Source organism: Pungitius pungitius, chromosome 8 (assembly GCF_949316345.1).
Source record: "Pungitius pungitius chromosome 8, fPunPun2.1, whole genome shotgun sequence".
Taxonomy (NCBI): Eukaryota; Metazoa; Chordata; class Actinopteri; order Perciformes; family Gasterosteidae; genus Pungitius; species Pungitius pungitius.
In genome coordinates, this window is record NC_084907.1 from 11,883,542 (window position 1) to 11,901,012 (window position 17,471).

Below are 17,471 nucleotides of genomic sequence, written 5' to 3' on the forward strand. Positions count from 1 at the left end.
TAAGAAATGATTCCCAATCCAAGATAATTCTAGCTATACATCCGTCAGTAGAAAGAATAAATTCCGACTTTTGAAAATACTTATATGTATAATCATTAACATGTATTTAGCATTTTATAGACATTCGATGACTGTATGACAACAAACCCAGAGTTAATCTGTATAGGCCTTTCGAGGAAGAGGTAGAACAGTAATACACAGCTGTAGCTTCTTGACCATCAACAACCTGTGTGACTGGGTGGACATATTATCTGGTCCAAAGGCACCAGTGCAGACATTAAGGCTCTACTTAATAAAAACCTCATCTGAGCTCCTTCACCACAGCTTCCTGGAACATAACTGTCACGGTTACCTCGGACAGGACCCAGACGCAGACCAGATCAGTTGGGGTAAAACAAAAAGGTTTATTTTGTTGAGTCAGATGACAAAAACCACAAAACGGAAAAACACCAGTAGTCCACGACTTTCTGGTTCCAAGAGTGGGCCCTTCACAGAATCCTTGACCCACGAGAGATACGGGCGTGTCAGGGGGCCCGAAGTGTGGTGAGGCGAAGTCCAGCAGGTTGACCGACGGTCGTAGAAGGGACCATCTCTTGGCGGTGGCTTTCAGATCAACGGCACGGACCAGAGATGGCGGTCCAGGAGACTGCAGACTGCTTGAAGACTGAAGGATGGAGGTGTCGGGTGAAGGCTCAGGCCAGGAGCTGGAACAAGAAGAAGGGTTGAGAAGGTTTCAGAAGCTGACTTCCAGGATGATAGGTGCAGGCCAGGGATGGAGGTGGCTTTGGAGGGCTGACGGATGGAGGATTTTAGTTGCTAAAAGAGGCTGTATGTAGAGGTCTGAAATGCAGCTGCCCACCACACACTCGAGGTGGAGGGGGCACCTGCAGTCTACTGCCAGAGACTATGTGTAGAGGTTTGGCCTATAGGTGTCTGCCAGTGCAATGCAGGCAGAGGAGGCTCCTGCAGTTCACTGCCAGAACCTAGAGGTGGACTTTAAGACTGAAGCCGTCTGCAAGTAAAATACAGATGGAGGAGGCACCTGCAGCATACCGGAAGATTGTAGATGTTAAGCCAAGTGGAGGTGAGTTTCAGGTCAGCGGCACGGACCAGAGATGGCGCTTCAGGAAGACTGCAGACTGCTTGAAGACTGAAGGATGGAGGTGTCAGGCCTGGATCTGGACCAAGCTGGAGGTTGAGCAGGTTTCTGGATTGAAAGTGTATTATTACTGAAATACTATCAAATAAAAACATACAAATAAATACAACTTAATACAAAAAATACAGCATGATGAAACTTAAAAATGAATGTAAACATGTAAATCATTTTACTCCATGTAAGTAATTTCAAACTCAGATAAATTCTTTTCAAACGAATAAACATTCTTATTTGGATTATGGTTCCTAATATTACCTGGAGCATCAGTGCGTCTATTGCACCACCAGCTGTCAAACTGGTCTCTCCACTCTAGATAAACCCTCATATCTACCACCCAATCTGGCTCAGGCTGGTCCCATAACGGCCGATACTCACCAGGACTTACCTGCGATGCTTCCCCGGGTCCCTGAGGAGGCTTAGGGGCACTTACCTGCGATGGTTCCCCGGGTCCCTGAGGAGGCTTAGGGGGACTTACCTGCGATGGTTCCCCGGGTCCCTGAGGAGGCTTAGGGGGACTTACCTGCGATGGTTCCCTGGGTCCCTGAGGAGGCTTAGGCAAAGGTTTAATGTCTGGAGTACCAGTGGCTCTTTTAAACCACCGGCTGTTTAACTGGTATACGCACTCCACTCTAGCACAGCTCCTTTTAGATAATGGTTCATGGGGACTTACCTTTAAAGACTTACCTTGTCCATGGGTGGAAATTGAGGGGATGCTACGGAAAGATTTAGAGGAGGAGCGAGAAGAAGAACTAGAGGAGGAGCGAGAAGAAGAACTAGAGGAGGAGCGAGAAGAAGAACTAGAGGAGGAGCTAGAAGAACTAGAAGAACTAGAAGAGGAGCCAGAGGAATTAGAGGAGGAGCTAGAAGAACTAGAAGAGGAGCCAGAAGAATTAGAGGAGGAGCTAGAAGAACTAGAAGAGGAGCCAGAAGAACTAGAAGAGGAGCCAGAAGAATTAGAGGAGGAGCTAGAAGAACTAGAAGAGGAGCCAGAAGAATTAGAGGAGGAGCTAGAAGAACTAGAAGAGGAGCCAGAAGAATTAGAGGAGGAGCTAGAAGAAGAGGGAAAGGAGAAGGTAGCAGAGGAGGGAGGAGACGGCCCAGGTAAGGTGCCGATCAGGGAGGCCGGTCCTCTGATCCTGAGGATGGTCCGCAGGATCCCGGGCCGGTTAGGGTCCGGGATCTGGACGCTGGTGTAGCTGCACCGTCGGGCCATCTGAGGGTAAATAAACAACAACACAACCCTCAGATCACCGATGCACATCGTGGTCATTTCTCACATCACATATTGCATTAAAAGTGGATTCAAAGTAGATGTCATGCAATAAATAATACACTAACAAAAGAAAACGCAGGATAATAAAACTGTTTGCATTTGGTTCAGTGTTGAAAACTGAAGGAGGGCTTACACATGCTGCTGGTATCAAACCGAATCAAACAGACAGTCATATTATTAAATTGACCCCTGACCTGGTCTGATATTGCAACACCATTTTCTTTTCAATTCATGAGAAAATTAAAGATTTGGCGGTGTAAATATGAAAGATGATAGAGTCTATCAGTTGTTTATTCTAAATATGAATATGTGCATGTATTTACATGTGTGTACATTAAGAATCAGTCAGGAAGCTTTATTACAGTCTACACAGAGTACATCTAACAGTCAGACTAGTGTGAAATATAGTGTAAAATATAGAACTGGTATCGGGCGTTTTCCTGATACCAGTCCTTCTTTAATTGATCACCTCTTTATTCTATGAGTTGTACATCGCAGCGCGAGGGGGAGGTGCAGCACGCGCACATGCAGTCCTATACGGTTACTTAACAAATCGCTCTTGTCACTCTTGAAATGCATCAACCACGAGCAGAGTGCATTTCGATGTTAAATATCAAGATAAATAGTGTATGGAGCATGTAATAATACATTCATAAGTGAGTTTCAACCACCGTGACTACACTTTCACGTTGTGACGTCACACCTCAACCGTCTCTATGGACCCGGTGGTTTCCAAATAAAAACATTTATTTCAACGTTCCATGGCGTTCTCAGCGCCATCTTTTTTCACAAATTCCAATGTAAATCTTCGACGATTTGTTACCCTCAAACCAAAATAACAGTGTTTTAAAACATCTACACTAATTGTTGACACACCCCAGAGATGTCCCGCGAGATGTAACACATCCCGCCCCTCCAATAATCATTTTACACGGAGAAATCCTCGACTGAGTGTCTTTGTCCATCAAATCTTATTTCTTTCACCTTTAAACTCAATGTGTCTTAGTCATGTATAACCTGGGGACCCTTCTAAGGATGTACGAGGATCAAAACGTTGTCTTACTTGAACACCGAAGGTTCCAATCACAGCCAACTTCCTTCAGCAGGTGGTCGTCCTCGATGCTCCGCCGCTCCTGAGGGCCTGTTTCAGCCTCGTCTGTGCTCCACAAAAGATGTTATGTAGTCGTTCACTTCTCCAACAATATTCGTATCCAGTAGATTCCGTCCAGCAGTCAAAAACTCAAAGATTTCGTTCTCAGCAGTTTGCTTTCACAGGAGGTTTAAAGTTCGTGTTCAAGTCAAAGTGCAAAAGGAACGTTCAGAAAGTCCGCTGACCTTAAATACCCTCGGTCGGGTCATCGTTCGGTTGCCATGGCAATTTAGGGCGCGCGTGCGTGCGTATTTGTACGTGCTCTCGTTTTTATTAAATATATATCGATTTTTATTTATTCCGGTATTATCCACGTTCTTTTCGTTCTGGCCAACATTTTAGTTGTTTATCATGCTATGTTGTGAACACAGCTTAAATAGTTATTAATACTGCAGCAGACCATAAATATCATTAAATAAATTGCATTAAGGACCAAGTGGGAAAATGTTCAATATATGTACATGCAGGGCCGGCTCTTCCTATAGGCGACCAAGGCGACCGCCTAGGGCGCCAAGTTTGTGGGTAGCGCCCCTTAGCATAACGCATCTTTCTTCCAACAACTTTGATTAACGAAATAAAACCCAGGTGAAATAAAACCATGATTAAAACAAATAAACATGGCGCCCCCGCCATATGTACGGTATGTTGTATGTGTTTGGTGGGGGCGCGACGGTCACGCGCAGCGGAGCTTATGGTTGCGTGCGTTGCAAGGCAATGGTCACACTCGGATCAAGCTAACGTAACATCAGTGCAAACTCTGGTGCAAAGGAACGAAGAAAAGCAGCAGCAGGAGGAGAAGAAAGCCCTGTAAAGAGGTAACGTTACGTATTTCCACCTCAGACAAGTCATTTCATGGCACACATTGGATGCTTTAGATTAACACTGTGGTCGTTAACACAGCTAGTGTTGCCCTTGTTAGCCAACGTGCTTTAAGACTTAAGGAGCCTTCCAGCTAGCATAGCGATGACCCATTCTAATCACTAATCAAAATACACCTCTTCACGGTTCCACATTGAGACTTGTCCGGGACACTCTTTACCTCCATTATGCCGATTTTATTTGACCGATTTGAAACGGAATACATTTGCAGTAGGAGCTAGCGCAAATCGTGGCAGTGGCAACTCGCTGAGGCACTTCCTGTTGCAGGCTGCGGTGCCGCGGTGATTCGTGGCAACTGCCTCGACTCTGTGGCAACTGCCGCGGTGATTCGTGGCAACTGCCTCGATTCTGTGGCAACTGCCTCAACTCTGTGGCAACTGCCTCGGCTCTGTGGCAACTGCCTCGACCCCGAGGCAGCTGCCACGACTTCACGACAGCTGCGTCGACTTTGCGGTAGTGGTGCCTCGACGCTTTGCCGTTTTTACGACAACTGCCTCGACTTGTCGGCAGTGGTGCCTCGACACTTGCCGTTTTTGTTTGCCAAATAGGTGACATTTATGTTTTATAATTGGCCAGCAGGTGACAATACAATACGCCCTTTAACAGTACTAGTGTTATTTGTAATTTATTTAGTCATAAAACGCCGATAAGTGATACAATGGCTTGCCGTTTAAGTCCAGCTGAACTACTACGGGCACGTGTTGCCTTGGTAACAGTAAACACATTTAAAATATAGATAAGATGCATTATAACATTTGAAATAATAAGAACCCCTGAAATCTTTTTGATAGATATACATATTTTTGTACTACATACCAATGGACACATTTTCATGTAACTTATTTTCTTTTATGTCTGTCTTGACAGGACTGTAGTTGGAAGTAGTTATTAAAGGATCATAGACTTTGTACACACTATGTACCCGTTGGATGGTGGTGGAAAAAAAACCATTTGCCATGAAAAAGAAATGTATTGTAAATCAACTGCCATGTTTTAGTCTCCTCTCCTCCCTGAAGATAGCCATGTGACAATTTTGATTAGTATTAATATAACCAGCTAGTGGTAATAGGAAGACACAAGTTGTGTACTCTTGCATATCTATCTACATAGCTTACATATGTAAATTCCAATTATAGTTATGGTGACACCTACCACTAAGTATGTAGTTTCTATTTGTCTTGGTAGGTAAATCAAATTGACATAAATTCATTCCACACAAGAGGTTTACAATGCAAGCCCAAACATTTTTTTTCATTGTGGAAGGTCACCCTTTTGGCAAAGGTCATTTTGAGGCAAATCTTTTAATTCAAAATGCTTCATATATTTATATATTTTCAATTGCACATCTCGAGGTGTGCGTCCACTAGTTTGAGCAAATTGTCAGCACTACTGTTGCTCAAACTTTGCAAATGCTTTCAAATTTTTTTCATCTAGCATTGCAGTGCAGAACTTTTGGTAGTGCTTCTTTTGTTCGAAAATAAAAGTAAAAAGCTCCGCTGGAGAGTCCTCGTTTAGGTCATCTTCCCAATTGTGGAGGTCCTGAAGAGTTTCCTCTTGTTCTTCCTCTTCCATGGGAAGGACAGCGGGAAGTTTGTCGTAACAAATTAATTATTAAAAGTTATAGAGCATTTGAGGTACAAATTAAACAAATACAATAATGAATTAATAATACATGAAAATCTGTTTCATTTAACACCTAAAAGTGTCATCTTTACTTTGTGAAATAATGGGTATGTGATTATATGAACAAACAATAATCAAGCCATCAATACCCATTTAAAATTGAATATCAGTATATAATCTGAGTTACCAGTATTTACATCTATATAAATTACTGGACTCAAAATCATCTCTGTAATTGCATCTTGGTTTTTTATTGCAAAGATTTGAACATTTCTTACCACTACTTTGCTTTCTCTGTCACCTCCTGACGTGTCTTCAGCAATGCGAAAGATATTATGTCTTTGAATGAACTACCAGATTCTGTGATTACAGTGATGTCAACTTGACGTGCAAAACCGCTGTTAGCCAGCATTGTGACAGTCAAGTAAGTGATGTTGCAGATACGCATGCTCACCCACAATTAAATTACACTCCATTTAGAATGAATGAAAAAAAGATTAAACGGAACTTGTCGATTTATTTTTTTTGATCAGCTTGGACAAATCATGTTGTTGGTATATTATGCCTGCAGATGATGAATCTGTGTTGTATTATAGCATTGTCGTAATCAAGAGGCAGGACTAGAGGGTCTCTTGTTATTTTGCCAATATCTGTGGCGTGAATAGAAATGCAAAGAGTATTTGTTCATTTTGCGTGTGTGTGACAAACTTTGATCAAGTCTTTGCACTTTGGAAATAGTACGTATAATTTAATAGCTGATTTCACCAAATAAATATCAATTGTTTAGGCTAGAACACATAAATCACATTGAAATACTTCAACAATGAGGCAAACACACAATTGGATTTGTTTGGAGGTTTAAAAGTAAATTAGACAATGATATACAATTTTACACATAACATACATTTCTTCAAGCTATATAACAACAAAAAAACCTGTGTGAATTCACATGATGATATAAAAGGAGGGATGGGCAACTGGCTGCCCCGGGCCATTTTTGTCATAAATCTTGCTAGGAAGTGCGCTTCCCCCTCAATCATTTAAGTTGCCCATCCCTGATATAAGGGTTATATTCACAACATTTAGGCAACATAAGCAGGCAGTGCTATATGTGTCACACAAAGCAACTACACCAGCAGACTAGTGTCTGAAAAACAGCCAGGCGAACAAATTACTTCTCACAATAAATTAATAAAGTTAAGTACGGTTACTGTTTACAAAAAGTATAGAGTGATATTAAAAAGTGCTCAAAAACATAGTAAACAACAACAAACTAAAGATATACTATATACTCTTGTGGCTAAATAACTTGAATGATGTGGAAAAAATGTGTAACACATTATATATACATATAAACACACTGACTTAGAAGTAGTCATCCTTCTTATATTTGTTTATACAAGCGACAAACAAAAACAAAAGCGACTCTCTAAGACGTTACTTGTTATTGTACAGCTGCATGTCGAGATTACTTCTTTGCAAGCTATACCAGCTGCTGCAGCAAGTATATACAAATATACACACACACACATATAAAACCCATTAGGTTTTATGGGATCTTGATCTTATGATATTTTAAACGTTACAATGCATCTTACCAATATTTACAATTTGCATTCCTTCGGGGAGCTGCCGGAAAGTGGTTTTTGTTACCAAGGCAACAAGGGCAAACTGGTCTTAGTCCATATTATCTTAGCTGGACTTAAACGGGAAGCCATTGTATCACTTATCGGCGTTTTATGACTAAACCAATTACAACTAACAATACTAATACTCTCAATGACCGCATAGTATTGTCAATATATGAAAAGAAAACGGGAACAGTCAAGCCACCATTACCGCAAAGTCGACGCAGCTGTCGTGAAGTTGTGGCAGCTGCCACGACTCGACGCGGCAACTCACTTAAAATGTATTATACGGTCATATATTGTTGAAATACTAAAAGTAACGGAAACTGCACTTCTCCCAAACAATCGCAGCACCCTCACCCTCCGTAGCACCGTTACCTTTACAGCCGTGGCACCGCTCGAGCTGCCTGCCTCGACCGGGGCTAAGGCTCCCTTAGCGGTCGTGGCACCTCTCCATTGAACTCCATGTACCTCGACCAGCCGAGAGCTAAGGCTCCCTTAGCGGTCGTGGCACCTCTCCCTTAAAGTCCCGGTACTGCTACCAGCCGAGGAATCAAGCCCATACATCGTAGTAACGATCCTATAACACAATGCATCTGTCCATTTAGCTCCCCCGACCGAGGGACCGGTACCTGAACCCGCGGTACCGCTCGAGCTGCCTGCCTCGACCGGGGCTAAGGCTCCCTTAGCGGTCGTGGCACCTCTCCATTGAACTCCATGTACCTCGACCAGCCGAGAGCTAAGGCTCCCTTAGCGGTCGTGGCACCTCTCCCTTAAAGTCCCGGTACCGCTACCAGCCGAGGAATCAAGCCCATACATCGTGGTAAAGCTCCTTTAACTCGAAGCACCGGTCCATTTAGCTCCCCCGACCGAAGGACCGGTACCCGAACTCATGGCACCGCTCGAGCTACCTCTCTTGACCGAGTAAACACACGAGGCAGTTGCCACAGAGTCGAGGCAGTTGCCACAACTCGCCGCGGCAGTTGCCACAGAGTCGAGGCAGTTGCCACGAATCACCGCGGCACCGCAGCCTGCAACAGGAAGTGCCTCAGCGAGTTGCCACTGCCACGATTTGCGCTAGACCTTGCTCTACATTTGTGTGTGACGTTAGCTAACGTTTGCTAGCTTTTTTCATAAGTGATGTTAGCTAACGTTAGCTAGCGTTTTTCATAAGTGACGTTAGCTAACGGTAGCTAGCGTTTTTCATAAGTGACGTTAGCTAACGTTAGCTAGCGTTTTTCATAAGTGACGTTAGCTAACGTTAGCCAGCGTTTTTCATAAGTGACGTTAGCTAACGTTAGCCAGCGTTTTTCATAAGTGACGTTAGCTAACGTTAGCCAGCGTCAGCAGCTTCGTTCCTAGCAAGCAAGCCATTATTCGCATAATTTAAACGGCTTAATTTAACTTAGGTACTTAAATATCAGAAATTGTCTAAATGTTAAACATTTTTACAAACACCTTAATTGTTACCTATATTATTTGCACAATATTACAACTCATCTGCGTTGTCAAAGGGAAACGTGCCTAAATAAATGAAAATGATTAAGCTGTACCGTACTGTAACGTTACTTGTCCAAATGACAAAGGCCTCAAATCATTAATGTCGAGGCATTCTCTTCAGATTAGTTTTTTTTACCCGATAGTAACTTTTTTATTGTTTTTAATTGCATTTATTATGCCTGGTTTGTTTGTTGGTTTTATTGTTTATCTGTGCTATATATGTACTGGTTTTACTTTAACATGTCTTTGAGTACCATGTAAAGCGCTATTTCAATCAAATGTATTAATATCATTACTAACAAATGGTATTCTCTTAATGTACAATCTGGTATATATATGCATTCCACACAATATGTTGTCTGGATTGTATTTATGGTAATGCAGAGACACTCACCTCCTGAACAAAGCTCAGCTGATCCCCAGGTTCACCTCTCTCTGAACCTTTTAAGTTTTTCATTTATTATAGTTATTGGTGGTAGTATTAATAAAGCTATAATCATCTGTAATAGTTGAATTCACTCAAAATATGACCTCACCCTTCCATTCATTGTAAACGACTTTGAACCCCATTCTTGATCGTTTCATCATTTTAAAGAACTTCACTGATGTGGTTATTCTCTGTGCTTAAATACAGCTGCAGGTGAAGAGACATGTAGGACCACACCTAGCACAGCAGCCGGTGAAACAGAGCATGCAGCAGGTAATCTATTTAATAATCTTTATTTGACTTTACACTTACAAAACAATAATTTATTTACACCTAATTCAAATGTTTGAATAATTGTTTACTCTAAAACACTACTGATCCTGTTAACAGAAGACATTTTTTTTAGATGCATTTACTGCCTGTCGTATGACTCACAAGATCAGTAATAAATCTCAACATATGACCAAGAGAAAAAATCAGTCATTGTATTGCCTATTGCCATAATCTGTATTAATAGATGAACATCAATTGTATGTATTTGCCTTCAGGTGAAGGAGCAACAGACACAACTCGCCCTGATTCTGCACTACAGCCTGCAGACACTTTCTCCCCCACAACAAGTTCTGATGTCCATGAGTCCATCAGGGAAGAACCGATTGATCCTGCTGACTGGCCAACCCTGTCTGGCCAAAGTTACTAAAAATTAAAATATTCTGAGACCATTATATTTGCTTGTAGTACATTTATCAAATATAAATGTACAATATAATACAAACAACATAGTATACCTATAATGTATAGCAGAATGATAACATGGAATGGAAGTGGTTCAAAGTGGCCGTAGGTGGGAGGGCGCAAATCTTAGTATCGCCTAGGGCAGTGTTTCTCAACTGGTGGGTTTGCATGGGAAAATAAAAAATGTCATGTTATTTTGAAGGGACTTTTTGTAATGCAGCGGAGCTTTTTTTCCGGCTCGTCCCACCCCGTTGACCGATCGAATTGGGTCACGGCTTGTCGTTAAGGGGTAAAGGTGGGTCCCGGAGCCGGACAAGTTGAGAACCACTGCTCTAATGGAACAAGTACATTTGCTGCCTTGTGATTGGCTGCCTTGGCCTCATTGTCTCCTCCCTTACGGCCGTGAGTGAAACAGAGCGTTTTACCCTGTAGTCAATCTTTTTAGAAAATAAATCTACAGCATTGTTCTGAAATACGCATTGTATTCGGCCTCTGAGAGCACGACTCTTGACCTCTGTAGGTCTGCCATTCACCGGGTGGCAGTGAGTGCGAGGCTCCCTGCGTAGAGGTACGTGCACGCCAATCAATTGGAAAGTGCACCGCAGCCACAAACAGAGAAGGGTCTTAGTGCAGAGAGGCTTTAACGCTTCCTCCCTTCATGAAATCCCTGTTTTCCCCAAAAGTAAACAAACACCCCCTGGTTTCTTTAACCCCCCCAATGGCCCTTATGAATATTAATTTGTAGTACAAATGTCTGCGTAGCATTTTTTTTCTCTTTCTCATGCATCTTGTTTTAGTTGAATGAGCGTTTTATCTGTGTTTAAAAAGGGAAAAACCTATTTGTCATGAATCAATGAAGTTTCCCTCCCCCCTCTGGGCTGAAGGCCTAGCTGGCGTGAAGCAGGGAGCGCCGAGGGTGGGGTGACTGCACGGTAGGAGAAGCACACTTGGCTCCTGACTGCCGAGCATTGGATCAGATGAGTCGGCGTCCTGGCATCTCATCACAACATGTTCTGCTCCTGACAGTCAGGTTGCACACAGGAGAGCATTCAGTGTCATGATGTCGGTCAAGGAAAAGGAATAAATGTGTTAGTGTTAGTTTTTCAGTCTGAATGTTTTCTCCTAACTTTACCTGCTGTTGAGTCCTTGTGAAGTGAAGAATACAGTCAAGCAGAAATTTGAAAGGTTACATGGTATTGTTACCAGGAAAGGAACAGTTCACAGAGTCACTAAGAGTATGCACTACAGATTCAAATTTGTAGTGCATATAATTTGTACAGTACAAAGAGGGGTTAAGGGGGGGGCCCTGTGTGAACCATCCCTAAGGCATAGAACATGTGAACATTCAATAAATACACGTCATCCAACCTGAAGAAGAAGAGCACCTGTGTATAAGAAGTCAGCTGCATGGATCACAGTAGTCTTTACACCACATGTTAACCACTAACCCATCAAAGTAACCCCAACGCTGCCCTTCATAGCCACAGATCGAAAAGCTCTCGCTGTCCCCGTTGATGCCAAAATTCAACCAGCTACATTTTCAGTTTTTAGTTCACGTCAGTAAAGGCCGTCTGATGGTAATATTCTTTGACAGTGAGAGAAGTCCATTTAAATGGACCCAAGATACAGGGATGAAATAATGATATTGTCGAGGTAGACCTAATGTCAAGACATTTGTGATGTAGAAAGGGACCTTCGAGAGCTTTGAGTTGACAACTAATCCAACTACAGTCAGCACACATTTCAGAGCAGGGTCGGTTGGACCCATTAACACCTGTTGAAATCCTCATGCAACTCTGAATCTCTGAGTCACTTTGTGGTTGGTCCGTCTTCACAAAGGCCCTCGCACCAGTGCAAGGCTCCTGCACCCTAAATCAGGTTCCCTCTCAGGGAACTCGAGCTGCGTAAAGATGCTGTGGGAACGCCCCTGCGTGACCGCGTCATGAAGCACGTGTGAAATCTAACCAATGGCGAGCTGGTACGTCATAGGTGGGGACGCCGGACCAGTGCGCTATGAAGGGACCCGAAGGGCAGGACCATTCATCTCTGCCTTCATCTAGTGCGGTAGTGAAGTTTTTCCACCTAGTAATGGCTGAGCGGTATTGTCCAGTGTGTCCCCCCTTGCACCCGTTTTATTACGGGCAGTGACTCAGACGACACACCTGTGTGTTGTCTGCCTAGGCGTGGAGCACGCTCAGCTAGCCCTTGAGGGGCTGTGCAGATTGTGTGTGGCAATTTCGTCTTTCCCGTCGAGCTCTCTTCACTGAGGAGCGGCTCGATGAGGCGTGCTCCCCGCGGCTCTGGTCCATCTCGTGCCGAGGCAGAGCGCCGGATGTCTTCATGGGGATCACAAATGGATCTGGCGGAGGATTCCGGGACGGATGAGGCCTTTTCCCGGCCCTTCACCGCGGGATCCAGGCGCTCGTTTCCGGCGTCGGAGGCACGCTCCGCGGCTTCCTCCACCCCGGACGAGACGCCGCTCTCACGTTCTCCCGGCTCCGAGGAGCTGGACGTGGTGAGCGTAGAGGCAGCAGAGGCTGACGCCGAGGCGACTCATTCCCCCCCTGCCGCCGAAAGAAAAGAAAAGAAGATCTGCTGGAGGTCCTTACCGAGCCGCTGACAGGTTCCATATCAGCTGGCCGGCGGGTAAACAAGAGCCTGCTGCTTCCGGTAAGCTGCATGAACGGTTTCTGCCTTTGCGTAGAGTACCTCCGCGCCGGTGCTTGCCTTTCTTCCCGGACGTCCACGCTGAGGTGTCGGCGTCCTAGGGAAGCCGGTCTCCGCTCGCGTTTACAACCCGCGTGCGGCTTTGTATTAGTCAGTGGCAGAGGCTAAGCGACATGGCTATGCTGTCGAGGCCCGGGGACTGGACTCCACCCCGAGGTGGTGGAGCTCCTGTGGAAAGACGGTCTTACCGAGGTAGACCTGTTTTGCCTTCAGAGAGACCACTCACTGTTCTCTGTGCCCTGGGGCAGGATGCATGAGGGAGATGCAGGGCAGGTACAGGCATGGCCGAGGTCATGTCTGTATGCCTTTTCCCCAGTTGCTCTGCTCCCGGGGGATTCTGGTAAAGGTCCGTCAGGACGGTGGCCTACTGCTTGTAGCCCCGCTCTGGCCGGCCCTAGATGGTTCGCGGACCTTTTGTCGCTCCTCGCAGGCCCTCCGTTGGAGACCCCCATCCGGGTGGACCTGCTGTCTCAGGCGTCGGGGTCCATTGTTTACCCTCGCCTCGAGCTATGGAAACCGTCGGCGTGGCCCTCGAGGGGACCCGCCTTCTAGGAGCCGGTCTCTCGACCGAAGTCGTGTAGACCATCCGCCACTCCAGAGCCCCCGCCACGAGGAAGGCGTACGCCGGTAGATGGAAGCTGCTTTGCCACTTGGTGTGGGCAACGACAGCTGGACCCAGTTAACTGCCCAGTCGGGGTACAGGAGTTACTGCAGGAGCGTTTTGCCACAGGTTTATTCCCATCCACCATCAAAGTATATGTGACGGCCTTGTCGGCAGCCCATGCCCCACTAGACAGGCGTTCTCTGGGGAGACACCCGCTGGCATCCCGCTTCCTTCATGGCACCCTGAGGTTAAGGCCAGCAGCCAGCACTAGAGTCCCGTGGGACTTGGCCATCGTACTAGAGGGTCTCTCCGGTGCTCCCTTCGAGCCCATGGCGGAGGTTGCAGTGAAATATGTGGCTCTTAAGACCCTCTTCCTGCTCGCTATTTCTTCCCTCAAGAGAGTTGGAGATATGCAAGCCCTCTCGGTGGCCTCATCGTGCTTGGAATTTGCACCCGGTATGGTGAAGGCGTTCTTCTTCCTTCCCCCGGCTACATTCCTACGGTCCCGCCCGCTACGGTCGGGCCTATTGTGCTGCAGGCTTTCTGTCCTCCCCCGTTCCTGAGAAGAAAAAGCGTCGGACCAGGCGAAGCTTAACCTCCTCTGCCCATTCAGAGCCCTAGACCTGTACGTCCGCAGGACCTCCGAACAGCTGTTTGTGTGTTTCGGGCCTCCCAAACACTGGCAGCCCGGTAATTAAGCAGAGGATGAGCAAGTGGGTGGTTGAGGCCATCACACTTGCTTATGAATCGGCCGGCCACACCTTGGCTGTCCGGGCCCATTCTACTAGGGGTATGGCGGCTTCTAAAGCCCTGTTGTCGGGAAGAGTATCGCTACACAACGCTTGCATGGCGGCAGGCTGGTCCTCTCCCCACACGTTCGTGAGGTTTTACCACCTTGGCCTTAATGCTACACCTGACGAGTGTGCATCTTAAAAACTTCACACCGTCACTTGCTCATATGGTGAGTGGGTATAGGGTTCCCACAGCGTCTTTACGCAGCTCGAGTTCCCTGAGAGGGAACGTCTCTCGGGTTACGTATGTAACCTTCGTTCCCTGAAGGGAACGAGACGCTGCGTAAACGTTCTGCCATACTCCCGGCCTGCCCGTGGCACTCGATTCGGCCATTCAGAGATGAATGGTCCTGCCCTTCGGGTGCCTTTATAGCGCCCTGGTCCGGCGTCCCCGCCTATGACGTACCAGCTCGCCATTGGTTAGATTTCACACGTGCTTCATGACACGGTCACGCAGGGGCGTTCCCACAGCGTCTCGTTCCTTCAGGGAAAGGAGGTTACATACGTAACAGAGAGACGTTCCATATATACACTTCAACATGTGTAGAAACTCATCGATGTTCCATGTGTCACTGCTACGATTGATTAGGAATATTACATTCACACATACTGATGCGGCCCCACACATATTCAAACTCTTAGTTCTATATGGTTATCTACACACAGTACAAATATCCATATAACTATTCATTTGTATCAATTCTTTATTCTGAAAGAGTAATTATGTTCGCCAGCAAGATCTTCTTCGATGAAGCATTCCATGTAGCCTCCTGCCAACAGGCACCTTCAAAGAAATAGAAGTTTATTGATTGGGGTGATGAGGCACTACATTTTGTGACCATTAAACATTTAACTGCGATATTTTTCCATGCTTCTTGTCTAGCCGCACACACCCACACACTCCCATCGACCACATGACCTACCACTGTCCACTGCAACCTACCACTGACCCCACAACCTACCACTGACCACATGACCCACCACTGACCACAGGACCTACCACCGACCACTTCAACCGTCCACTGCAACCGGCCACTGCAACCTACCACACGACCCACCACTGACCACACGACCTACCACTGCAACCTACCACCGACCACACGACCCACCACTGACCACACGACTTACCACCGACCACTGCAAACTACCACAGACCACGCAACCTATCACTGCAACCGGCCACTGCAACCTACCACCGACCACTGCGAACTACCACTGCAACCGGCCACTCCAACCTACCATCGGCCACTGCAACCTACCACTGTCCACTGCAACCTACCAATCGACCTGGCGTAATTGAGTATCTCCATGATCATGGGTTTTCCGTAAATCTTTTTTTTCTAACTTTAGCTTTATTGAGGCTCCGGCACAACACAGCGACCTGCAAGTAGCGCAACGTCTTAAATAAAGCGTCTTAATGCGGGGCTCTATAGATGAACACAAAGGGATTCTGTATTTGCTCATGAAGTCTGAAACAAGTAATTTGGCCAACGTTTTGATAAGCAACCGAAGGCAGCGGACAGAGCGCGCCAGCGGACCGACTACTACCCCCCCACACTCCCCAGTCAGGCCAAACCATTCACCAACAACTAGCTGTCATGGAAAATGGCTTCTCGTTTTATTTGTTAGTTATTTAGCATGCGCTGTTGAAACATATGTCCCTCTATTGTTTCAGCGTTGCCATGCCTCTGAACATCGACATGTTCCTATAATATGATAGGAAGGATTTAGCGACCTGCCGTTCATAGTAAATGAAGGTGGCGAAAGATCATGTGACCTGCCGACCTTTTCCTCCGTGTTTTAATTATACGGATTATTCTGTGGACCTAATGAGTATTAAGACAAACGGCGATACTTTTAGGAAGAAGAGAAGCTGTATTCAACAACTGGTAGGAATAAAACAAGTTTTTGCTTTTACTAACGAATGTGTTTATGACCAGAACCACGCGTCAACTCAAGGCTTAGGCTCTGCTACCACATTCAGAAACTACAAAAATCACAGCAACATACTTAACAGTTATATTGAAAATTAATAGGACTACCAACTCACCAGCTGGTACTTGAATAATGAATGTAATCTGAGATTAGTATTATCTGTGTATTATTTACATCTACATGTTGTGTGAAATAAAAAAGGACGGCGTGGTGAAAATGACTGACAGTAAAATGAATCTAGTGTCCCTGAAGAACCGACGCTGTGGATTTTTCTTACGCAACCCAGGATCATTGACTGGCAGAAGGAACATATATGAAAAAATGATTTATAATCCAAAGCCTGATTTTGAACCAGAAGGTGATCCCGCTTACGGGCGGCTGAACACAGAAGAGCATATGTTCGGCGTCCTCATCCATCTGAGGGACACCCGCAGGTGAGGACATCCCCTTCCTGGCCGAGAGAGCGTCCCCCGTCCCTCCCACGCTGCTCCTCAGGGGGTCAGGGATGATCCGGTGAAAGTGAGATGGTCCGCTTCGTTACTCCATCTGTTCCTCCACCAACGCCGGGACGGAGGCTGTGACTCCCCTCACGTGTGTGTCGCTGTCAGAGAAGAAGCACCTGCACCGCCATGTGTTCTATTTGTTGATATGTTTTCATGGGAGGGAGCCACGCTGCCTATTGTCGCAAAGGCTTCGCAGCGGGTCAGAACTAATCTTTTCATTTTGTTCCCCGTCAGTAAAATGCAGCCATTAGATCAACATGTCGCTCCAACCCGGACAGAGTCTGTCCGGTGGCCTTGTTTTCTTGAGGGGATTTAAATGAGGCCCCGCCCTCATTCATCAGAGAAGAAGCAGGTCACCGCGAACGAGCTGCCGCTTGATCTCAGGTTGAAGTCCGCTTTCACGTTATTATCCGCTTACCGGAGCCCTGGGACGCCGAGATAAACCCAGAGGATTACCAGCCGTTTATGATGCTGAGTCAGCGGTTACCAGCCTAATCGGACCACTCGGAGCGAAATACAGAGGAGCACGAAAAAAAA

The 17,471-nt window shown here is 45.8% G+C and overlaps 1 protein-coding gene and 1 long non-coding RNA gene across 3 annotated transcripts; one reads left to right on the forward strand and one right to left on the reverse strand.

Annotated features, from left to right (window-relative positions):
• Positions 1-143: 143 nt before the first annotated feature.
• LOC134132289 (osteocalcin 2-like) lies at positions 144-8,802 on the reverse strand. 2 transcript variants are annotated; one of them, XM_062564057.1, is made up of 4 exons: positions 8,414-8,802; positions 3,496-8,226; positions 1,054-2,372; positions 144-704 (listed from the first exon to the last, which is right to left on the reverse strand). In XM_062564057.1, exon 3 carries the CDS (start codon positions 2,370-2,372, stop codon positions 1,329-1,331), a length of 1,044 nt encoding a protein of 347 aa, XP_062420041.1. In that variant the 5' UTR covers positions 3,496-8,226; positions 8,414-8,802; the 3' UTR covers positions 144-704; positions 1,054-1,328. The 2 variants fall into 2 exon arrangements, with proteins under 2 accessions (XP_062420041.1, XP_062420040.1); XM_062564056.1 differs by having other exon boundaries at positions 3,496-8,802.
• LOC119230013 (uncharacterized) lies at positions 4,306-10,364 on the forward strand. Its single transcript, XR_009956837.1, has 3 exons — positions 4,306-4,397; positions 9,847-9,912; positions 10,188-10,364. It is a non-coding gene; the product is annotated as an uncharacterized LOC119230013 (long non-coding RNA).
• Positions 10,365-17,471: the final 7,107 nt, after the last annotated feature.

Excerpts from the sequence above, each read along its gene's own strand:
- LOC134132289 (XM_062564057.1), bottom strand. The coding sequence starts at position 2,372 with ATGGCCCGACGGTGCAGCTACACCAGCGTCCAGATCCCGGACCCTAAC.